The sequence below is a fragment of the Tachypleus tridentatus genome, chromosome 2, assembly GCF_004210375.1.
Source record: "Tachypleus tridentatus isolate NWPU-2018 chromosome 2, ASM421037v1, whole genome shotgun sequence".
Classification (NCBI taxonomy): domain Eukaryota; kingdom Metazoa; phylum Arthropoda; class Merostomata; order Xiphosura; family Limulidae; genus Tachypleus; species Tachypleus tridentatus.
Genome location: NC_134826.1, coordinates 150,425,549 through 150,450,504, shown reverse-complemented (window position 1 = coordinate 150,450,504; position 24,956 = coordinate 150,425,549). Strand labels below are relative to the sequence as shown.

General features: G+C 33.9%; 2 protein-coding genes and 1 long non-coding RNA gene across 5 annotated transcripts in view; 1 reads left to right on the top strand and 2 right to left on the bottom strand.

The window, feature by feature from the left end:
- The window catches only part of LOC143245639 (nose resistant to fluoxetine protein 6-like), a 39,912-nt gene extending 39,194 nt beyond the window's left edge, over positions 1–718 (bottom strand). The window contains exon 1 of the mRNA XM_076491988.1: positions 580–718. Within this exon, the coding sequence (XP_076348103.1) occupies positions 580–718 (139 nt within the window). The remainder of the gene's footprint in view (positions 1–579) is intronic.
- LOC143245357 (uncharacterized) lies at positions 11–9,065 on the top strand. Of its 2 annotated transcripts, XM_076491604.1 has the most exons (3): positions 11–3,518; positions 4,559–4,703; positions 4,812–9,065. In XM_076491604.1, exon 1 carries the CDS (start codon positions 849–851, stop codon positions 2,073–2,075), a length of 1,227 nt encoding a protein of 408 aa, XP_076347719.1. In that variant the 5' UTR covers positions 11–848; the 3' UTR covers positions 2,076–3,518; positions 4,559–4,703; positions 4,812–9,065. The 2 variants fall into 2 exon arrangements, with proteins under 2 accessions (XP_076347719.1, XP_076347718.1); XM_076491603.1 differs by lacking the exon at positions 4,559–4,703.
- LOC143245358 (uncharacterized) lies at positions 4,700–10,381 on the bottom strand. 2 transcript variants are annotated; one of them, XR_013025596.1, is made up of 3 exons: positions 10,230–10,381; positions 9,378–9,715; positions 4,700–4,963 (listed from the first exon to the last, which is right to left on the bottom strand). It is a non-coding gene; the product is annotated as an uncharacterized LOC143245358 (long non-coding RNA). The 2 variants fall into 2 exon arrangements; XR_013025597.1 differs by having other exon boundaries at positions 4,700–4,927; positions 10,230–10,380.
- Between the last annotated feature and the right edge of the window lie 14,575 nt (positions 10,382–24,956).

The following is a 24,956-nucleotide window of genomic DNA, read 5'->3' as shown; positions in this document are numbered from 1 at the left end:
TATCAAACTAAATAATAATAAACTGTTTCCAGCCTTGTTTGTTCACTTATTTTGTGATCACTATCTGTACACTATAAATTATCAATGTTTAATCGTGTTCTATGTTGACTTTTTCAAAATACAGCAATGGCAAAACATATATGTAGAACAAGATATTCCTCTTAAGTGTATATACATTTTACCCGTAGAAAAACAGCCTTTCAAATGAAACATACATCCATGACATCATTTTAAATAAATCTTTGTGTCTTTTAAAGTACTTATTTATTGAGCCAAGTGGTGTTGTGATTGAGGCTTCAAATAAACCTTTGGGTCTTTTAAAGTACTTATTTATTGAGCCAAGTGGTGTTGTGATTGAGGCTTCAAATAAACCTTTGGGTTTTTTAAAGTAGTTATTTATTTAGCCAAGTGGCTTTGTGTCTCAGTTTCAAAAAATCCTTTGTCTTTTAATGTAATTAAATCTGAATCTCTCATAGGAAGAAAAATGGCATTATTTTGGTTTCCATATTTTGTTGTTTTTTCATGTTCAACACTTTTTCCAGTTTCACCTCTATAACTTTTCTCAGAAGATGTCTCTACTTTCTTGGTGATCTTTGTTAATAAACCTTGTCATGATTGTGATTCTGTGGCAGTTGTAGATGTTTTCTCCATTGTCTGGATACACATTTGCAATTGGACCAAAAAATACTTCATTAAAGGCCTCAGTTGAGTAATTCATCCTTAATATGTGGGGGTAGTCAGATTTAATCCAGTGGTTAATAATTTAAAATAAAATAACCAGTGGTCAAGAATCATAATATTTTATTGCAAAGGTTAAGATTGATACTTCCAAGTCAACTCAATCTGTGATGGAAGTTCATCCAGCAGAACAAGGTATAACATCCAAGTCAACTCAATCTGTGATGGAAGTTCATCCAGCAGAACAAGGTATAACATTCAAGTCAACTCAGTCTGTGATAGAAGTTCATCTAACAGTACAAGGTATAACATCCAAGTCAACTCAATCTGTGATGGAAGTTCATCCAGCAGAACAAGGTATAACATCCAAGTCAACTCAGTCTGTGATGGAAGTTCATCCAGCAGAACAAGGTATAACATCCAAGTCAACTCAGTCTGTGATAGAAGTTCATCTAACAGTACAAGGTATAACATCCAAGTCAACTCAATCTGTGATGGAAGTTCATCCAGCAGAACAAGGTATAACATCCAAGTCAACTCAATCTGTGATAGAAGTTCATCCAGCAGAACAAGGTATAACATCCAAGTCAAATCAATCTGTGATAGAAGTTCATCTAACAGTACAAGGTATAACATCCAAGTCAACTCAATCTGTGATGGAAGTTCATCCAGCAGAACAAGGTATAACATCCAAGTCAACTCAGTCTGTGATAGTAGTTCATCTAGCAGTACAAGGTATAACATCCAAGTCAACTCAATCTATGATAGAAGTTCATCTAGCAGTACAAGGTATAACATTCAAGTCAACTCAATCTGTGATAGAAGTTCATCTAACAGTACAAGGTATATCATCAAAGTCAACTCAATCTATGATAGTAGTTCATCTAGCAGTACAAGGTATAACATCCAAGTCAACTCAATCTATGATAGAAGTTTATCTAACAGTACAAGGTATAACATCCAAGTCAACTCAATCTATGATAGTAGTTCATCCAGCAGAACAAGGTATAACATCCAAGTCAACTCAATCTGTGATAGAAGTTCATCTAGCAGTACAAGGTATAACATCCAAGTCAACTCAATCTGTGATAGAAGTTCATCTAGTAGTACAAGGTATAACATCCAAGTCAACTCAATCTGTGATAGAAGTTCATCTAACAGTACAAGGTATAACATCCAAGTCAACTCAATCTATGATAGTAGTTCATCCAGCAGAACAAGGTATAACATCCAAGTCAACTCAATCTGTGATAGAAGTTCATCCAGCAGAACAAGGTATAACATCCAAGTCAACTCAATCTGTGATAGAAGTTCATCCAGCAGAACAAGGTATAACATCCAAGTCAACTCAATCTGTGATAGTAGTTCATCTTGTAGTACAGAGTGTAATTTCATGATATTTTATTGAAAATAAATCATCCAGACATGATGGAAGTTTTTGTTTTGTCTGAAGAGGCAGAAGTAGACATAAGCCTTTGTTGGCTGTGATTACATGTGGTTGTTTTGGTGACTGCTGAGTTATGGTGAGGAAATCAATAAAAATGGACATACAGATTGTATGTGAGGGATTTATTTTGTACCCATTGATACACTGACTGATTTAAAATGTATCTGATGCAATTGTAGGTTTGAACCACACTGTTGTCATGGATAACCATGGTCGATAACTTGTAATTTACAACATACTGTAAGCACTTTCTCAACAGGTTCATATATTTTACATGGCCTTGTAACCATCATGTAACTATCAAGTTATAAGTATAATAATTGTGAAAGTAGTTAATACAGTTTCAGGAAATTTGACAAACTTTGAGTAAATGATAAAATTTCAAATAAGTATTTTCACTAAAAATTTGTTTATAATTGTATGAAGTTAAATTGATTTTATATTATTCATATTAAGATTAAAAATACATTTCTTCATTTGAAAATATTTAATTTTCATTTCCAAAGGCTCTAAAACATCTTGTATAAAAATGCAAATGTTTTTTGTTTTCTTTCCGAAAACTTTATATTTTATCGTATTTTTCTCTACCATAACTGTGTATGAGATCATTTGATTCAGCCAACCTCATAACCATCATAAAAATTTAGGAAATAAATCTAAAGTTGCCAGTAGGTTAAAGTTTTCTTTGATATATTGTTTTGGTAGAGTGTTTATTGTGTAAACTGGAATGGATGACAACTGTCTGTTGTAGAAATGTCAATGTAAATGATGACAGTTTGAAAGTCTTCTGTTTTCATCTGTGAGTCAATGTTTGTTAGATATGTGTGGTGTTTGGTTTGCTTATCCTTGGTTCTGATTGGTGGGAAACACTTCATTAACCCTATAAAGTCTTCACTAAACATTAATAGATATGAACAGTCTATGTTCATCATTGGTTGAAACCTCATGTAGTCTTTCCACCAACCAGAATGAGAAATAAACAAACCAATTACAAATATCCTCCACAATCTCCCAGTACACTAGAGAATCCTGTAACATCTTGTACATACTAACCAAAAGACCAAGATGGAATACTTTTAAAATGTCATCCTCTGTGCTAGGGTTTCTACAAGTTAGTTACCATCCATTCAACTTTACTCAGCTTAAAGTTTGTATGTCTACATCCACTTGAACTTAAATTTTTGCCCATTGAACTATGTCTAACTAACAATTCTGCAACACAAGCAATAAATAACTTAGTGAACATCCATCTTACATTAGAATGTTTAAGTACATTATTAAAAACGTTTTATCCTGTCATGTTGTATAACACAGCATGTTTCACATAAGGTTGTAGTAATTTTTTTTTTCTTTTAGCAAAGTTGTTCCTGCTACCTGTCCATTAACTAATGAGGTAAAGTGTTTTTGGTTTTTCTACACACAATTAAAAGTACATAAAGTGAGATTTTTGTTTCATGTCTTCATATGCTTTGTTGCATTATAACTGTATTCAAGATGTTTATACTGAAACACACTGTGCATTTTATTTTTGGAATGAGTGAGTATTCATAAACTTTTATGATTTTTTTTCACATTTCAAGTTAATCCAGAGATGTCAATGACAATATTCTGATTCGATTAACTGATACTTTCCAATTCTTTAGCCTGTTGTATTATTATATTTACTTTTATTATAAATATTATATGTCATGAAATTGTTTTCAGTACATTAAGTGATAAAACTGTCAGAACTTCAAATAAATTTTAAATATTACGTGAATGGTAAAGTCAGTTAGTTTGAAACCGCTTCATAATTAAAGAATATACAGTTCTTAATTTCTTCCAGATCTCACAAAACAAAAGATGTGAAACGTGTTTTGTATTGTTTTAATACAAGGGTGGAAATACAGTAACAAGTTTTAACACTGCCAATTTTACAATGATAATTGATATGTTGATGATGTAACCAATAAAAGTTGGTATTTCCAGTCACATCCCAAATCATAACCTTAATAATCTTTGTTATTTTCTGAAATCCCTCATGCAAGTGATAAAACTGAAATGTTATTTCATTACTTCTTTGATTAAAAATCCATTAAGAATGATAATAAGGAATGTGAAGTAAAATCATCTTTGGTAAAGTACAATATTATTATTATTGTTAGGTTTGTTGTTTTGGTCTGTTAGATCAGTACAATATTTTACCATGTGCTGATTGATCACATCTGTTTTTGATTAACTCGCTATTTTCTAAAATTTGTAGGAGTCACTTTCTTCACTATAATTTTCATAGCTTCCATTTCATCTACACCATCAGATTTTTCTGTCTCTTTAAGTAGGTTTAAACTAGTTAGATTTTGAAGCTTTGAACTATTGCTTGTATGTATCCCTTCTTTTGATATCTTTTACTACAAAAACCAGTAACAATATCCTTTTGACCTTTATTACATGCAGAGAGCCTCCCAGTGGCACAGCAGTATGTCTTCAGACTCATACTGCTAGAAACCGAATTTCAATACCTGTCCTTGGCACAGCACAGATAACTCATTCTGTAGCTTTGTCCTTATTTGTAAACAAACAAACACACTTACATGCTGAGGTAAATACATTTTTTAATTTTAAAAATTCAGTGAGATTGATGGTGCCAATTACATAAAACTTTCTTGTAATATGCTAAAAATAATTATTATGGTTCTGTCTTCTGCAGAAAGAAAACAATGATGTTGGTGTGGATTAAACTCCAGTTGCACCTGCTGCTGTGCCGTGCTGTGGTGTTCAATTTCTTCTCACACGTTTATGACATTTAACTTGTGTCCTGCAACTCTGAGAAGGGTGGATATATTCACCTATCCAGTACTGCTGTTAATTTCAACTAATATGTAGTGATAGTTTTCAGAAGCTAGAGAGTTATTACATGCGAGATTTTTAGTTATTTTATATTTATTGTGATTACTGTGAGTAACTGCAATGTCTTATTGACAGTGTTTGAATTTTTGTTAATTAACAGGCATTTGCCTTGGTTATTGCTGTTTGCTATGTATTTTGATAAAGCTAAGTTTTTCACCAAATAAACTGTAAATTAGTACAGAATAAAGGTTGTGTTTAAGTAATAAAAAAATTAGAATAAAATTATGAAACATTATCATTATTCATGGAATGTGTTTTAAAGATCCAAATAATTAATGTAAATCATTACCTTGGATAAAGTGCAGTATAGATTAATGATGAATCTAATTACCAATATTTTAGTAATACAAGCAAATTTTAATCTGTGATGTTAATCCTCAAACAATAAATCAAGACTAAAATTAATTGTTTTTACAGTTGCTAAATTTTAATTATCACGTCCAAGCATCAACTGATTGAATCCAAATTTCTAGATTAATTTAACTTAGGAAAACTAAATAGAATTAATTAGGTACAAAGTTGAAAGAAACAAAATATCACAATAATTTTCTTATTTGGGATTTAATATTTAGCTATTATTAATTATTTTATTAATTTCTTGTGGTATCTTTCATTAATATGAAAAGATTTCAATATTAATATGAAATAGGAAAATGTAAGCAAATGGTTTTAAAGTGCATTTGAAGTTGAAATATCTTATTATTAATAATATTTTAGGAGCTCTACCAGGAAGTTTTAATAGGTGGGAACCAGTACACATATTTACTAGGTTCTTGGTATCCATTATCTTTACATGGCAAAATAAAAGTCAAGTCACATTGGGATCAGATGAAAAATGTTTAACTGCAAACAGTTCTGACACACTTTCCATTTTAAAAGGTCCTTCATTGAGGATATACCTGTACAAATGTTTTAAATATCTCATATGGAAATACTGCATGATGACACAAAGATTTCTTAGGTGGTCAATTGTCAGTGTTTGTCTCAGCCAGAAGTCTCATTAACAAAAAGCAACAGCAAATTGTAAAGAAGTTCCTGATATTTGAGAAGAGACATTGTTCCACAAACAAGGACAAAGCTTACATTAAGATACTGACACTAACATTTCAAACATCTTAGTTCACTCACAAAGGCAGCAGGGTTAGGAAGATATGCTGCTGTTTCTTTGTAATATTTCTTACACTTCCTTTACATTTCAGTTATGGTTCTTTAATATGGCTGCACAACTTATCATAAGCGTACTTGATTTCATGAATTGTATTTTAATTTGGATACTGGATCATTTTTATTGGCTTAAACTGTTGAATCCAACTTTAACAGAATTCACCAGTTGATTATAACTGTTATCCATATTCTTTCTGTATGTTTTGTAATTGTTGATTATGAAATTTTCTATGTTTTTAACAACAAGATAGACTTAACGTTTCCTCTTGGAGAGAATAGTCAAAGGTTCAACTGGTTTGAGTATTTCTCACTGGATCAAGATGTTGAAAACTCATCAGTATAAAGCAGGAGCTTTGATATTTCTTTCTTTATTTCCCTCCCAAGAATTAAATTTTATTAGAAACTTCACAAGTTACACACACACTTCTTCCAGCACAACAAGCAAAGAAAAATATACTAGTGAAGGTGTCATAAGTACTGTAGCATAGTCTTTCAGTTTGTAACTCATTCTCTGTAGGACATTGGTTTTTACCACTGACTTAAGTTTTGTAAATACAGTTCTTGACAAGTATCTAGTGTGTTTTTGATAGACAAAGTGAAGTGTCACAAACGGCAAGTTAAAATAATACAAATATATTTAAAACTGAGTAAAGTCAACAATTTTTTGATTTCATCTTATCCATTGTTCACAGAACTGATGTACGCTATCACATCATATGCCTGCCCCTTAAAATTTAAAAATGTTTATTCCATATTTTTCAAATTGGTTCTGACTGTTTCAGTAGTTGCATAACCAGTTAGGCAAACCAGAGGTGCAAATTCCAACAACATCACATGCTTTCTAGCTTACAGCTCTTTAGTTCCAAGAATCTAATACACATACTGTGAATATTTCTGTGTTCCATCCATCCAGTATATATCCCACCATTGAGAATAACATATTTCTAAGTGCTCAAAAGAATTACCTGAGTAAGTAATCACAGATTTTAGTAACTTCATTTTGAATGCTTGTATGAAAACAGTAATTGATGGACCAGACATGAGATATTTACATAATATGAACATAAAATTACTTTTGTCAGAATCATGATAAGCAACAAAACCAGTTGCTCATTTATTTCTTGTCTAGCACAGAGAAGAGCAGCACCTACTGTGTAGACAGAGGTCACATTTGTCTGTGCCTTACATCTGAGTTGGACAAGTATTTTCAGTGAAGGATCTTCAAACTTCTTTTTGAATTAATACTTTTTCAATGGTACCTTATCGGTACCTTTTTTCCTAAAGGTTTTTAAAACTTACTTGATTTGCTGCAATTAGAGTAAAGTATCAGAACAAATACACTTGTATGTTCTGTCTGTATAACTACTAAAAACAACACCAGTTAGATACCTCCCACTTTATTTAACCTCACTGTAAGCTAGCCATGTGTTACCTATCACAGAGTCTTTGATTCTTCAATGTTGAAGATACGAATATCCAATATCTAGGGGGATCTTGGTTTAAACCTGATCAGTATTTAATCTTTATGTAGGGTTCACGTACACTTAACCATCACTTATTCCAGTCCATGGTTTTTGCTCACCTCATGAGTTGTTGACTAAGTAATAGGAAAATCATATCTTCATCCAGAAATTATGGAAGAAAATAGTTTCCTGCACTTTCCACTTTCAAGTTGCTTACAGACTTTTGATGTATAATATTAACATTTCATACAATATGAAACATTGTTATGAGTTAAGACATAGTTTTTCCAGACCTTAATAATATAATCTCTCGATCCATGAAATGTTGACTTTATAAATGTGTTTTAGTTATTATTCTTTACTTACTACTGTACTAAGCCTTGTTTCTGAACACATTAATAACAAATTGCTGGATAGAATGTAAAGGCACATTAAAAACAAAATTTAGTATCACCAAAAGTGGGCTTGCTTCTTAGGTTGTGTTGATGAAGACAGAAACTCTTGCAGACAAATGAAGTCTTTATTTCATTACTTATTTATCTTTGTATAAATTAAACAAAACTCAACTTGTGAAACTGTAATTAGTCTCGTACATTTTTACGATTATTAAATCAAGCTTAACTGTTATCACAACATGGTTGAATGACAGTGATGTTTCATAGACTAGTGTAATAAACACATAAGATTTTGGAATTAAATGTCTCATACAACATTAAAAACTATTTTTACATACTTTGATTCTTAGCCTAGTAATCAGTTTAATGAAGGTTAATTTTACAGTTAACTACCTACAAAAATTTTCTTTTAACTAAAAGAACAGTTATAACTAACAGGTAGTCCACATAATATTTTTAGCTGACTGGGCTTAACCGGTTTCCTGTTAGTCAAGCTTGCAGTTATCAATTATGTTTAAAGTTTTACAGCAATGTGTATTCATAAATGATGTTGCGAGTTTTTTAAAGACAAAATGATCATTTATACACATCAGTTGCTATAAGTGTCACCATTTTTACCAAGGATATAAGCACAATCAAAAAATTCAAACCTCTGAGTTTGATCGATTTTTGAATTTTTATTACCTCTGCATGTATTTGTCTGTTTGTGTGGAATTAAGCACAAAGCTATAACAGTGGCTATCTGTGCTCTAATCACCACAGGTATTGAACCCAGTTTCTGGAGGCTTTCAATCAAAATTTTTCTTTAATTGGTGCCATGAGCTAGGTGTGACAGATCAAGTGCAAAAATTGCATCACATTCAAATAATCTTTAACACATTTGTTGTTACGAAAAAGACCATGAACTTTTGAAAGTGGTAGACCTGGTAGAGCTACTAATGTTTTTTGGAATGAAAAATGTTGTGATTAGAATGTTGTAATTTGTGTGTAGTTGTATTTCCTGAAGTGAATAAAGATAAGTTTGTAGGACTAGAATTTGTTATACAACATTATCACCTAAGTAGAGACTGACAATAATATATTGAGCTCATAATATAATTTACTTCATTAAGCTGTGAAAAATTGGTATCAGTATTAAATTATCAAACTGAAATGAGTCATATAACTTATTTAAACAGCACATGCTCCAAGATTAATCCGTTCATAAAGGACAGGTCAAAGAGCATACATAATATTTTAGTATTTTCAAAATTTAATTAATCAACCTTACCATCAAAATTTAATATTATATACATTTTAATTCCTTAGTTCATAAGAAAATATTAAATATAATATGTTACATACCCTTTTCTTTGGGCCAAACTGCATGTCCACTTGTTTTATTAACCTGCTTACATTATATTATGCCTGGATCCAGGACAAAGGTAACCTCTGTGATAACCGATTCTCGCTTTAAAACAAACTAACTTTTAATGTTGCATTGCTATTCATAAATACAGTTATGCACAAATATGATGTTACTTTGACGAAGTATGCAACTATAAGACTTGAATGCGGTAATCAAATGAAGTCGACCACCAGAATTTCTCCAATTTTCATAAATATTCAAGTTTTTTGAATGATGTTTCAGTTTCTCAAAGTTGCTGTGAATCAACATATTCCATAATTTGTTTCAGACAAAACTGGAAGATACAAAAGATATATTTAAAAGAAACAATCATTTTAGTCTCGTACATTGAACTGGAAATTGTGTTTGAAAATGTCTTTCTAATGAAACGCCAATTTTATGCAACAAAGTGCAGAATTGTTTGTAATAATGTGTAATTTTCATCTCGAAAATTACAAGCTATAATTACCAAATTACCTACTTCATTAGATTTTCACTTTGAAAAACGAAACATACAATTATAAACAAATAAACAATCAAGACGTCATCAAAGAAATAATAAAAAAATAAAATAAAATGGAAGACTATATTAAAAACATTTCGGTGAGACATTGTACGTACACTATTATGCCTACATACAATATCTATAGTGGTCAATAAATGAAAAATTCAAATTATCTCCACCCACTATTCCATTTTATATAAACATTTTGTCTTCTCTCGCCCGTTTCTCTTAAATACATGTTTACATAGCCCATAATACATAAATCTAATAATCATTGGTTTCAAGGAGAAAACTACAGCCTTACCGGAAATGTTTGAGTTTGTTGACTCACTCGTTGACCCGAACAGATTTTTTAAAACTTACGTGTAGCGTAGTTATAAAATTATAAAAAAATCAAGTTATTTAATTTTATTTGTGTTGCAAATTCATAAAAAAAATTTTTTGGAATGCGTCTTTGAAACAATCAGCCCCCTGCTAGTACAGCGGTATGTCTACGGATTTACAACGCTAAAATCAGGGGTTCGATTTCCCTCGGTGGGCTCAGCAGATAGCCCGATGCGGCTTTACTCGAAGAAAACACACACATTGAAACATTCAAAAATTAATTTCTTTTCATTCCCATAAAAAAAATAAACAAGGCTTAGCATGTATGAAATGAAATTACAAATGAATTTTGTTAAATTGTTTAAGTTCTAGGAATTATTATTTCTAAATATATTTGTTCATATACTGTTCTGCGTTCTCTGACGAATAATAATAACATTTACAAGTAAACAGTAGTAATACATATATACACTGCTGCTCAAAATCTTAAGGCCAATAACATAAAGAAAAAAATATGCATTTTGCATTGTTTGACTAGAGCTGCATGGCCAAGCGCGTAAGGCGTGTGACTCGTAATCCGAGGGTCGCGGGTTCGGGTCCGCGTCGCGCTAAACATGCTCGCCCTCCCAGCCGTGGGGGCGTATAATGTGACGGTCAATCCCACTATTCGTTGGTAAAAGAGTAGCCCAAGAGTTGGCGGTGGGTGGTGATGACTAGCTGCCTTCCCTCTAATCTTACACTGCTAAATTAGGGACGGCTAGCACAGATAGCCCTCGAGTAGCTTTGTGCGAAATTCCAAAAACAAACAAACAGACTAGAGCTTCGAAAGATGAAAATAAGAAAAGTGAAAATAAAAAAAACAAACTTTTTTTCAGCATTTAATTAGGAAAATGGGAACACTATGAAATTAGCCTAAATACTAGCTGGTCAAAAGTTTAAGACCATACCAGAAAAAGCCCTAACCAGTGTAGGAAATGGCCCAAGAGAGGTCTCAGTAGTGAGTTGCACGACCGTCATTGCGAATAAATTCAAACATTCGCTTTGGCATGTTTGAAATAAGCATTTGCAGAAGGCTAGTTGAAAAGTTATTCCAAGTAGTGAAGATGGCTTCATGGAGATCATGCACTGTTTGTTATTGACGTTCATTTCTATATACTTCCCTTGAAATTCACCTCAAACATTTTCAATGGGGTTCAGTTCAGGCGAACACGCTGGATGGTCGAAAAGAATCACGTTATTCGCCATGAAAAAGTCCTTTGTCCTGCGGGCATTGTGGGATGCAGCTTTGTCCTGCTGAAACATCCAGACATTTCCACACAAGCCAGGAACTTCAGTCAATAAGGATGCCTCTCCAACATGCCAATGTAGCCAGCTTCTGTTTCACGCCCCTGTATAACCTGATGCACCATTGTCCCATGGAAGGAGAAAGCACCCGATATCATGATGGAACCTCCTTCACTGTGTCGTGTAGAAAATGTCTCCGGTGGGATATATTTATCGTGCCAGTAACGTTGGAAGCCATCTGGACCATGCAGGTAAAATTTGTTCTAATCAGAGAACAGAACCTTCGTCCTCTTTTCTACGTTCCATGTTTGGTGCTTCTCAGCAAAGTGTACCGAGCCGTATCTTGGTGTGGAAGGAGGCGTGTTCTTTGAAAACGCTTACACTTTTTAAAGCCTTTTTAATGCCGTTTTATTGTTCTTGAACTGCATTCTGCGTCCGTAAGGGCCTTAATCTGGTTTGACAATCTGCTGGTGTCTTGCTGGACCCCGGTTGAATCCACTTGCTGAACGCTGGCGAAATTTTCTTAGGTCGACCACTTGACATTCTCGTTCCATATTCCTCAGGGTCTTTTGAAAAATTTGAAACAGCAGTTTTACGACGCCCCATCTCACTAGCGATGGCACGTTGAATGAGACCTTGCTTTTGCACGTTCAAACTGTGTCAACGTTTAAGCCTTTGCCATGTGTTTACCTAATGTAACACAGGAGATGTCAGTGGGAGATGTTGTCAACGCTAATGCTTGAACACAAATGACAAAATTTTGCTACGTGTTTACCGATTAACGCTTCTTTCAGTATGGTATTTAGGCTAATGTCATACTGTTCACATTTTCCCTATTAAATGCTAAAAATGTTTTTTATTTTTGTATTCCCTTTTCTTATTTTCATCTTTCGAAGCTCTAATCAATTATGCGGTTGAGTCTAACAACGCAAAATGCATATTTTTTCTTAATGTTCATTGGCCTTAAGATTTTGGCCAGCAGTGTATAAACATGTTCATAAACACTTTGTATATCTATACTGCTAAATTCTAACCATTCAGCAGAAGTCGCATCCAAGTATCTAATCTATCAAGTTTATTGTTTCGGACAGTGTATAGAGACGTATAACAAAACACTTTCGGAACTTTTGTTTTTACTTTATGGGATACTCTTTGCAACCATTGTACTGTAAACAAGACAATAATTCTTTCTTTTACTCTGTTCTCAGAGTCAGGATTACGTTAAAGTTTCTGTGACTTATCAGCTTTTTGTGACTTACGTGCTTATTTGCTATATATAGCGTCACATACAGAGTAGTGGCAGAATGATAATTCATTGCGTTATGTTCGGCAGGTTTCTAATTCAACTGCTAACAGTATGATGAACATAGACTATAGATATGAAAAGTTTAGAAGTAGGAACTTGTAGGAGAAGTGCTTTGGAACTTTGTAGTAAATATTAAAAAGGTTTGTTTATTTGTAGTTTAAACATAAAGCAACACAACGGACTATATGTTGTACTTTTCCAACCAGAGTTGTCGAAACCCAGCTTTTCACGTTATTACTGTGTAGACATGTGATAGTAAATAAGGGCGGATTTATTTCTTATCTAATTTTCCTTTTTTGTGATGGTTACGAGTTTGGTGAAATTAGCCAAATTCGCATAGTTTTGTTTGTTTTGAATTTCACATAAAACTACACGAGAGCTATCTGTACTAGCCATCCCTAATTCACAGTGCAAGACTAGAGAGAAAGCAACTAGTCATCACCACCCACCGCCAACTCTTGGGCTACTCTTTTACCAATGAATACTGGGATTGATTGAAACATTATAACGACCCCAACAGGCTTAAAGGGCAAGTATGTTTGATGGGACTGGGAAAACTCGCATTGATAAAATAACAAATGAAGTTCATATCTTTAACGAAAAAGAATGTATTAAATTTCTTTACGAAGTTTTATATTTTACGCAAGAGTAACTTTATTACTTTCAGGTGAATAAAAATAATTTTAATTACATCACAAACTTATTTCACACGTTGTCAAAGTTATATTTTTAAGACAAATCAAACCAACAATGTTAAATAAATACCATGTGTAAACCAGTAAGTAAACAATCAAAATATTCAATGAAGTACATCGACTTCTGATAAAATTAAACTGTTCACTTATAATACTTTATTTATCAGTGTTAATGTATTTAGACAACCAGTTTCTCGACATTTTTAGTGTTTCTGATTAAATAATGTTTTAGTTAACTTAACTTCTATCATTTTTAACACAAAATATTAATCATTATCTTTATTTACTTTCGTATATTCAGGTGAACTGGACTTTTAGGAACCATGGAGTAGGACTACAAAATAACAAGATATATATCATTGAATAGTTCTTAGTTTTTCTGAATAAAATAAAGGTTGTGGATACAATGCAACGAATCAACAACTAACCTTGACTGTCTACACTAATACAAACAAACACAGAGTGGACACTTGTTTGGTTCATCACAGCCAGTTGCTTTAACTGGATAAGACATAAGGTCTGTCGGACTGATTTAGCAGACATCATTTATCTGTTTAAAAGAAATTCACTGTCTTCAGAGGTAAAGTTTAATTAACCCAATGCGACAGACATCATCCACCTTGCTGATTATTTTCATTGTAACTTAAGTGTGGGTCATGGTCTCGTGGCATCACTTGATTCATCACTCCTGTTGACATCTTTATACAATCTGCATCAGCACGCCCATTCCATCCATAGACAGAGTAGATGCCACCATAATAGAACTTCCTTAATCTCATGACATAAAAACTACAACAACAGAATAATGAACTAATTTAGAAAAATACGATGTTAAAAAAAGAAGTCATAAGATACATGGTGTGTTGTTATTCAATATATTCAAGAATATCACTGATGATATGGTGTGGTTAATATCAACAGTTATTGTTTTGTATGAAACACTGAATTCGGTATTTTTAATATTTTCTTAACAGCTAAATTTGATATTTAGTTTTAGTTAATATACTAACCTTTTTCTTCTTTAAGAAAGCAACTGCACAAGCTTTTTCCTTGTCACATTAGTGTAAAAAGAAATATAGAGAGGAAACTATACAAAATTTAACTGAATGTGGAGAAGCAGAAAGTTGATAGAAAGTTGGAAACGTCCTGGTCGAACTTTAATGATTGCAGAAAGAAATGGTGAAGACTTTTCAATATATTATTGTGAGGAAATTGCTTCATTAGGCTTAGTGATTGTTATAAGTTTCTGCTATAACGTAACACAAAACACTTCACAAAGTTTATTGTAAATAAAAGGTTAACATCAGAGCCAGCTTACAGTTTTCTGAGGCCAGAATACAAAATAGCTCGCAGTACCCTCTTCTATAGGTCAAAGACCTTAAGTATTATTCAATTTGCCATATAACTCTTCAATACTGATTACGTCAAGGCCTCTTTTCTCTGACCTCTAGAAATTGTCTCCATTTAACTCGCACTATGGCTAGATCCATTATGGAAACTAAAAAAAAAAGAGTCATATTCATTTATGTTTTCATTTCTGTCGGTCTTCACTGATGATTACTGTAATATGGATAGTTATAAACTACAACTGATCATCTTGGCCACGTTTTAAATAGTATGAACGATTGTTAAAAAAAATGGTGTCTGTTTCATTTCACAATATACTGAGGCATAATTAATTCAATTGTATCATTTTGAGGATAAGGTTTAAATAGATTTCTTAATATTTCTGTTCCTTAAGAAGCTCTTCTAATACTGGATCTTATTTACTTAATAACTCAACTATAGTAAGAAAATTATCACAGCCCTCTTCAAACTTCTCTTTGCTCCCTCTAAAAAGTTGATGTGGCATAACTTGAGGCAAAATTATATTGCTGATGCGGTCAAAAACCTATGATGCCAATAAAGTGCTTAATTTTTTTAGCGTCTAGACTTGCATCCAAATTACTATGAGATCGCCATTATTCATAAACAAAACAAGATAGTGTGTCTACAACAGATGTTTCATGGTTTTGAAAACGAATCAGAGAAACCTATAATCCAAATAAGAGAAAGAATTGTTCTCTTGTGATATCCAAACAATCAACATGGTTCACAATTATATTTATTCAAAGTCGAGAACACGTTAAATTTTGACCCAAGCTTTAGGCTCCATTTCGTAAAAAAAAAGGAATAACCACGTTCCTTATCTAAGCTCGCAAACGCAAACTAACGTGGCAGGGGTTTAGTTTAGAGAAAGAGAAATCAGAAGAGTTCTCTCTCCAACTGGGGTGTTCAGGAACTTTGTAGTTCCTCTTCGTCCCCTTACATGAGAAATGTTTTAAAATATCCGTGGAATTTTTACTTTATTTTTAACATTTCAAAAAATGGAGTGATGTATTTGTGAGTGAGAGGAAAAGATTGAAAAAGAACTGTTAAAATTATAAGAAACCTTATGACAAGTATAATTAATAATTATTTTCCTTAGAATATAGAATTGATTTCCTTTTCCTCCAGCTGTCTTATCTTTGTACTTCAGTTATTAACATATTTATTAATTTTTATGTTGTTTGAATATACATTTTTTTTTCTGTTTGTTCGAACGTTGAATTTTTATCCTGTATTTTATATGTATTTATTAACACGGTTAAAACATATATACGGTTTTGCTGCTTTACATTGTTTAGTAATCGTTATGTTGTACATTTCACCAGCTGTAATATACGTTACAATTATCAGTGTCCTTTGTAATCTCTATGCCTATTTATTGTATGGTAGGCCTTGTACAGTTTACTTATTTATTTATGATAATCATCGTCGTATAATGAACTTGTAAGATTTTCTTTAAACAAATTTGGTTGTCGTTTGGGTTTTTAATATCTTTGGGGGAACCTCAAAGGCAAACCCGGGGCGCTCAGAAACTGTTGTTTCTCTTCAGCCCCACACGCGTTAACGGTGAGATGAGACCTGACGAGAGAGGTACAAAACATGGTGAACAAACTTGAATTGTTAATGTTAGAATATTCCAATCATATAGGAAAGATAGGAGCAAAACAGTTGGGCTGGTACGTTGAGGATGAGTTTCATTAGTAACAACTGGAGCAGGGAGATCAAGGCTGCAGTAGGTCACACGTGTCAAAGGCACCGGTGACATAAGTAGAGAAGGTGAGGGAAAGAGAGAGAAAGAGAAGAAAAACAAAGAGAGAGAGGAAAGAGAGGTATGGAGAGAGTGACAGAAAAGAACAAGACATAGAAGGGTTAAGGGAGAGAGTGATAGAAAAGAACAAGACACAGAAGGGTTAAGGGAGAGAGTGGTAGAAAAGAAACAAACAGACTGGTAAAGGAAGGATTTGAGAGAAAAAACAAAGGCACAGAATGGGTTAAGGAGACAGTGATAAAAAAACATCAGAACCTAGAAGGGTTATGGAGATAAGAGTAAAGAAACAAACATCAATAACAGAATGGTCCAGGGAGAAAGAAAGAAACAGAAAGCCAACCGGCGGGTCAGAGTGAAGAAACGAAAAGACTCAGGCTCTCGGGTTATAGGAGAGAGAGAAAAAAACTCAGAATGGTCAAGGAGTGAGGTTTTATGAAAACTCAAAAATCTCAGAATCTCATGGGAGAGAAAGAGATAAAGAACGTCATATCATCTAAAGGGTGAAGGAGAGAAAGAAAATGACTCGAACATCAAGGGTCTGAGATTTAGGGAGATTAAAGTTTGAAAAAAGACTCAGAATGGGTCATGGGAGAGAACGAATGAAAGAAAAGACACATCACAGAAGGGGTAATGGATGAGAGTGAAGAAGAGAACAAGACATAGAAAAGGTAAGGGAGAGAAAAGAACAAGACATAGAAGGGTTAAGGGTGAGAGTGAGAGAAGAGAACAAGACATAGAAAAGGTAAGGGAGAGAAAAGAACAAGACAGAAGGGTTAAGGGAAAAGAGGAGAGAAAAAACAAGACATAGAAGGGTTAAGGGAGAGAGTCATAGAAAAGAACAAAACATAGAAGGATTAAGGGAAAGAGTGAGAGAAAAGAACAAGACATAGAAGAGTGGGTGATAACAATAAAAAACGAAGATGGTGAAAGACAGAGAGAGAGGGGTGGGAGACAGAAGGTCCTTTCAGAACCAGGATACCGGGGATCTATAAATCCAATGGCAGAAAATAAGATGTGGGGGAACCTGGAGTACCCGGAAAAAACAACTTTCACTGAGTAGGCGCCGAAATATCTACCCACCCAGTGCCCAACCTGAAATGTAAAATATTAATGACATATAAATGGGTCATCCTATAAGGTATGATTCAACGTTAAAAGTTAATAGGAGTCAGTGTGGTTGGTAATCCAGTTTTATGGTGATGTGTTCTTTGCCCAGGCTTGAGGTGTGTCTGAGAGTTGGAATAATTTGCGTGTTTGAAGTAGTCCAGACTGAATCGAATGTTTTTTGGACGTCCAGAAAGGTAGCAATAGTTGTTTGTTTACGGTTGAAACTTTTAAAAACTGATTCGGTAAGACTGGCTAGGTTGTCAGTAGTTGTCTATTTTTCCTACCAGAATACTGGGTTTCGCTTATAAGATTATTCGTCTCAAGGAAGCAACCAATTCTATTTGTAATTGATTTCTCCATAAGTTTTCCTTGGGTATTTAGGAGACTGATCGATCTATAGTTGTTTGGGTTGCTGACGATGACCGAAGAAGGTCGAAACGTTGTTCGCTCTTCTATGTAAAGTGTTTTCTCAGCCCAAACGAGCCGTTTTTGCATATAAATGTAGATCTAGTATTTTTCTTTCTTCTTCTCATAGTCTGATCTGAAGTTATTTTCAGACTTATGATTCAAAAGTATCAGGTGCATGAGCCTGAGTAACTATTAAACGTTCTCGCGGGTGAATACGTACACCCTAGGAATGTAGGTCAAGATAGAATTGAGGGAGAGTACGCTAAGCTAATTTTCTTACTATCGCACAAATATTAAACACGTCTGCTCTCGTAAACTTTCTAAGTAAACTATGACGTACTTGTTAGTGAAAGTTAAACATGTTTATAGCCTAAGAAAATTTAAACAGTAACTTGCCCTCCACCTACAAATGTTTTACCTGAAACAAATCTGTCCCTATCGATAATATGAATCAACGGATACAGTCTTTCCATGTTACGTACTGAAGAAGCCATCCTTCCTTTGTTTAATGTCCAACAATTAGTTCTCTTGATTAAATAGTGTATTAGAAGTAAACTGTCTTTACAAGGCTTCAATAAACCTAAATTATATGTGGAAACATTTGTAATGAATACTTTTTTGTTAGCAGTTAGTTAATTTGCCGTCTTTTCAGTTACCTAAAAGCAAGTGCAACTTATAACTATGCATAATATTTCACCCATAATACTGGAAAAAGTGGGGATCCCAGATAGTTGAACGTCCTTATCCACGTGCTGTATAAATACATACATTATTTATTATTGGTTTATTAAACCTAATATGAAAACAAGGACTATTCATATGACTTTTGAAACATCGCTGTCTGACACTAAACACATAACAAAAGCTGGTAAAACACATTTTCGTCTCTCAGTGAGCTGAACGATTTTGATATTTTGAGTGGTAGGTTATCGTCATGTTAGGCTTAGTTTCAGATATCCAGAGTGTAAGTTTTACCTATGTTTTCATTACTGCTCTAGCCCTAATTTTATGTTATAGTATTTTTAGCTGTTGAGTTTCCTTTTCCTCTTGAAATTATTCAGTTATCCTGTTTGTGTGTTGCACTGCAATACATTGTCATAAACCGTTAAAATGCTCTAAAATCATCCATTGTTCCAATGCTTTCTCTTGAGAAAATTGCTAATGACGTTTATGAAGCCCTTCACGAACAAATCGCTAACGAATCGATTGAGTTCCTTAAGAAACACTTTTTGATGGTGGTAAAATGTGTTTAACCTCTGCAGTTTTTATCAAGAACGCTTTAGGTAATGTTGTTATTGTTGTTAAACTCGTGTTTTTCTCGTGTTGTCAATATATTAAGTGGGTCCACCTTAGACCACTTCCTCATGAAGTAGAATATTAAGTTTTATATATGGGTTGAATTCTTTACAGCAGGTGTCTGTGACTTGTTAGCGATAAATTTCATTAAGAAACAAACAGCAAACATTGCACTTGTTTTAAAATATTATAGGGAAACAATTGAAATGTGCATGTAAATGTTCATTACCTGTTGATTTTCACAGTTCTATCCAGAACTTTCAATAATTAAAGTCATACAGGCTGGTTCAATCACTTTAGAACAAAATTGAGAAGTCAAATTATTCTTTATTCTGTTATGACAACAAAATATGTGCTAACTGGATAATTATCACCCATATTGTGTATATTACTTATGTTTGATAACTGTATGAATTACCAGTCATATTGTGTTTATTTCCTGTGTTTTTTAACCGATAATTACCAGCCATTTGTTTATTTCTTGTGTTTGGTAACTGGATAATTACCAGCAATATTATGTTTATTTCCTGTGTTTGATAACCGGATAATTAGAAATGATATTGTGTTTATTTTCTGTGTTTGGTAAATGAGCAATTTACAGCCATATTGTGTTTATTTCTTGTGTTTAGTAACTGGATAATTAACAACCATATTGTGTTTATTTCTTGTGTTTGGTAGCTGTATAATTACCAGCCATTTGTTTATTTCTTGTGTTTGGTAACTGGATAATTACCAGCGATATTATGTTTATTTCCTGTGTTTGGTAACCGGATAATTAGAAATGATATTGTGTTTATTTTCTGTGTTTGGTAAATGAGCAATTTACAGCCATATTGTGTTTATTTCTTGTGTTTCGTAAGTCGATAATTAACAACCATATTGTGTTTGGTAACTGGAAATTACAAGCCATTTCTTTATTTCTTGTGTTAGGTAACTGGATAATTAACAGCCATATTGTGTTTATTTGTTGTGTTTGGTAACTGGATAATTACCAATCATATTATGTTTATTTCTTGTATTTGGTAACTGGATAATTAACAGCCATGTGTTTGTTTCCTGTATGTGGTAACTGGATAATTATCAGCCATATTGTTTTTATTTCTTGTGTTTAGTAACTGGTTAATTAACAGCCACATTGTGTTTATTTTTTGTTTTTGGTAACTAGTTATTAACAGCCATATTGTGTTTAGTTCCTGTGTTTGGTAACTGGATAATTATTAGCCATATTGTGTTTATTTCTTGAATTTGGTAACTGTATAATTTTCAGCCATGTTGTTTATATCTCTTGTGTTTGATAACTGTGTGAATTACCAGTCATATTGTGTTTATTTCCTGTGTTTGGTAACTGGATAATTACTAGCCATTTGTTTATTTGTTGTGTTTGGTAACTGGATAATTAACAGCCATGTTGTGTTTATTTCTTGTGTTTCGTAATTGGATAAATTACAGCCATATTGTGCTTATTTTCTGTGTTTGGTAACTGGGTAATTTACAGCCATATTGTGTTTATTTCTTTGGTTTTGTCACTGGGTAATTAACAACCATGTTGTGTTTATTTTATTGTGTTTGATGACTGGATAATTACCAGCCATATTGTGTTTATTACTTTTCTTTGGTAACTGAATAATTACCAGCCATATTGTGTATATCTCTTGTGTTTGATAACTGTATGAATTACCAGCCATATTGTGTTCATTTCTTGTGTTTGGTGACTGGATAATTACCAGCCATATTTTGTTTATTTCCTGTACTTGTTAATTGTTTATGTTGCACTTTACCGTTGTTATCAAATGGAAAGTATAACCAATTTTGTATTGTAGTTTATAGTCACTGAAACGTGACAATATCATGAGTATCGTATTTTGTTTATTTCCTGTACTTGTTAATTGTTTATGTTGCACTTTACCGTTGTTATCAAATGGAAAGTGTAACCAATTTTGTATTGTAGTTTATAGTCACTGGAACTTGACAATATCATGAGTATCCGCTGTGGTAGCATGAAGTAAACTTTTGAGATAAAATTTTAAAAGTGAAACTTACCATATTTTATCATTAAATTCAATACGTTAATAATGGACGTGTATGATTATAAGTGTAACCAGGTAGGTGTATTATGTGCAAAATGGTGGAGCACAATCAGCACAATAAACCCTCACTTTACATTGTGCTCAACATGAAGTTATATTACTTATACTTTGTTGTTAAGATTACTCTTTTCAGTTGGCGGATGGTGGCCCGAACCAGCTGCCTTCTCTCTAGTCTTACTATCGGTAATTCAGTAGTAAGTTTGAGGCCAACAATATCTTCTCGATATCCTTATGTGTAGGATATCCTACACATAACCCATTGTGTAGCTTTGTGCTGAATTATAATCAACAACCTTCTAACCTATGGCTTCGCAATTAGACACATCTAACGAAGATAGCTCTAAACACATCTAGAGAAGATAGCCCTCGAGCAGATTTTGTTGGCCGTCTGTAGCTCAAGAGAAAATTACATAACGAACTATATGTGTTCTGCTCACAAATAAAAAGTACTGTTATAAAGGCAGAAAATGTTTTTCTGGTTGAATGGATTGTTGGACATATTAAGAAACTAAACTGTCTTATTGCTGAAGCAGTCTATGAGTTGAAAACAAAATGTAGGCACTCCATTGTGTATTGTATTAAGTGTACTATTCAACAAATTGATAAAAACTAACGATTATTCTCCAATAACTGTTGTACCCACTATCTATGATTAAAATTAAGGAACCTATAGGATTAACATGTATATATCATGTATATAACGTGTATATTAACATGTATATATCATGTATATAACGTGTATATTAACATGTATATTATTCCTAAATTATTCATATATATACATTCCAGAAAATAGTTTTTCATCCATTTTATCATTCTTCCTTCTGCTAGCTGAAATGACATCAGTTTGGAAAAACCAAATTTAAGAAGAAGTCCTTGCTGTATAACATGAGTTCAAAAGTTCCTAACATGAAAAAATGAACAGTGTGAAAAATGTACATTGGTGTATCAAGAGGACATTCCTGTTAGTAGCTGTCAGTGTTTTTCAGGTGATAAACTTAGAGGGAAGGCAGCTAGTCATCACAACTCATCGTCAGCTCTTTGGCTACCCTGTACTAACAAATATCGGGATTGACTCTCACATTATAATCTTCTCCCCACGGTTGAAAGTTCAAATATAATCGATGACAGGATTCGAACACACAGTGTGCATATTGCGAGTCGAGTGCTCTAATCACCGGGTCCTGAGCAAAAACTGTGAGAAACAAGTGTTTGCCCTAAATCTCTTGTGATAAATTTACCCAGATGTAACACGTACAGGTATACCACAAATTTTCCGGCAGCAGGTGGTCCGGAACCTCCTTTAATCCAGCTTTCTCTGTGTTGGTATTTGGGTAATTATGGGGAATACCCAGGAGGACCAGGTGCACCAGACCTCTTCCTCCATCCCGTACTTTGCGGGCATCTATATATAGGGTGTGGTATTTGGTATAACTTTGGGCCAGAGTATGACCCCATACTCAGACCCGTTTCAGGATAGTGTCCACGTGTAGTTGTGAAAAAGTTTTGTTTGTTTTTTCCTTTTTCTTCCCCCTTTTTTGTTTTTATTTTTACATTTTATTTTTTTCCTTTCTTTTTCCATATATATGAAATACTGTTACTAATAAGAATAATAATGATAAAAAATAAAACTAGTTTTAAGTGAATAGTGCGTGGTGGCCAGCTTGTTTGATATTTCTTAAATATATATTTATAGGAGAGAGGTATTTAGTACTATTCCTTTAATCCAGACAAAATTAGAAGAGCGCACTGGTAATTCGCGCGACCGCCAGACTAGTTCACTAGGCGGCCACAGATGGCACTGCATGTGGCGCGAGCTCTTTCGGGACAGGCTACTTGCTGACTTTGCAGGATTTAACATATCTAAGAAGAAAGAAGTTGTTCCTGAGTTAATTGAGTATCGAAAAAGTTTCAGGGAACCTGCTGTATAGGGTATAGCAAGTAAGCTTAATGAAGAAAGTCTGTTCGAGTGAACCTGCTGTATAGGGTATAGCAAGTAAGCTTAATGAAGAAAGTCTGACCTAGTGGACCTGCTGTATAGGGTATAGCAAGTAAGCTTAATGAAGAAAGTCTGTACGAGTGAACCTGCTGTATAGGGTATAGCAAGTAAGCTTAATGAAGAAAGTCTGTACGAGTGGACCTGCTGTATAGGGTATAGCAAGTAAGCTTAATGAAGAAAGTCTGTACGAGTGGACCTGCTGTATAGGGTATAGCAAGTAAGCTTAATGAAGAAAGTCTGTACGAGTGGACCTGCTGTATAGGGTATAGCAAGTAAGCTTAATGAAGAAAGTCTGTACGAGTGAACCTGCTGTATAGGGTATAGCAAGTAAGCTTAATGAAGAAAGTCTGTTCGAGTGAACCTGCTGTATAGGGTATAGCAAGTGTTTAATGAAGAAAGTCTGTACGAGTGAACCTGCTGTATAGGGTATAGCAAGTAAGCTTAATGAAGAAAGTCTGTTCGAGTGAACCTGCTGTATAGGGTATAGCAAGTAAGCTTAATGAAGAAAGTCTGTACGAGTGGACCTGCTGTATAGGGTATAGCAAGTAAGCTTAATGAAAAAGTCTGTACGAGTGAACCTGCTGTATAGGGTATAGCAAGTAAGCTTAATGAAGAAAGTCTGTACGAGTGGACCTGCTGTATAGGGTATAGCAAGTAAGCTTAATGAAGAAAGTCTGACCTAGTGGACCTGCTGTATAGGGTATAGCAAGTGTTTAATGAAGAAAGTCTGTACGAGTGGACCTGCTGTCTAGGGTATAGCAAGTAAGCTTAATGAAGAAAGTCTGGCCTAGTGGACCTGCTGTATAGGGTATAGCAAGTAAGCTTAATGAAGAAAGTCTGTACGAGTGAACCTGCTGTATAGGGTATAGCAAGTAAGCTTAACGAAGAAAGTCTGGCCTAGTGGACCTGCTGTATAGGGTATAGCAAGTAAGCTTAATGAAGAAAGTCTGTACGAGTGGACCTGCTGTCTAGGGTATAGCAAGTAAGCTTAATGAAGAAAGTCTGGCCTAGTGGACCTGCTGTATAGGGTATAGCAAGTAAGCTTAACGAAGAAAGTCTGTACGAGTGGACCTGCTGTCTAGGGTATAGCAAGTAAGCTTAACGAAGAAAGTCTGGCCTAGTGGACCTGCTGTATAGGGTATAGCAAGTAAGCTTAACGAAGAAAGTCTGTACGAGTGGACCTGCTGTCTAGGGTATAGCAAGTAAGCTTAATGAAGAAAGTCTGGCCTAGTGGACCTGCTGTATAGGGTATAGCAAGTAAGCTTAATGAAGAAAGTCTGTACGAGTGGACCTGCTATCTAGAGTGTAACTGTTGTAGAGTGTTAGATTAATCAGTGGTTTAGGACAACATGATGGAACAAGAGCCAATGACTTTCATCTGCTGTATGA

Coding starts and splice junctions, on each gene's coding strand:
- LOC143245357 (XM_076491603.1), top strand. CDS start 849: ATGGAAGTTCATCCAGCAGAACAAGGTATAACATCCAAGTCAACTCAA.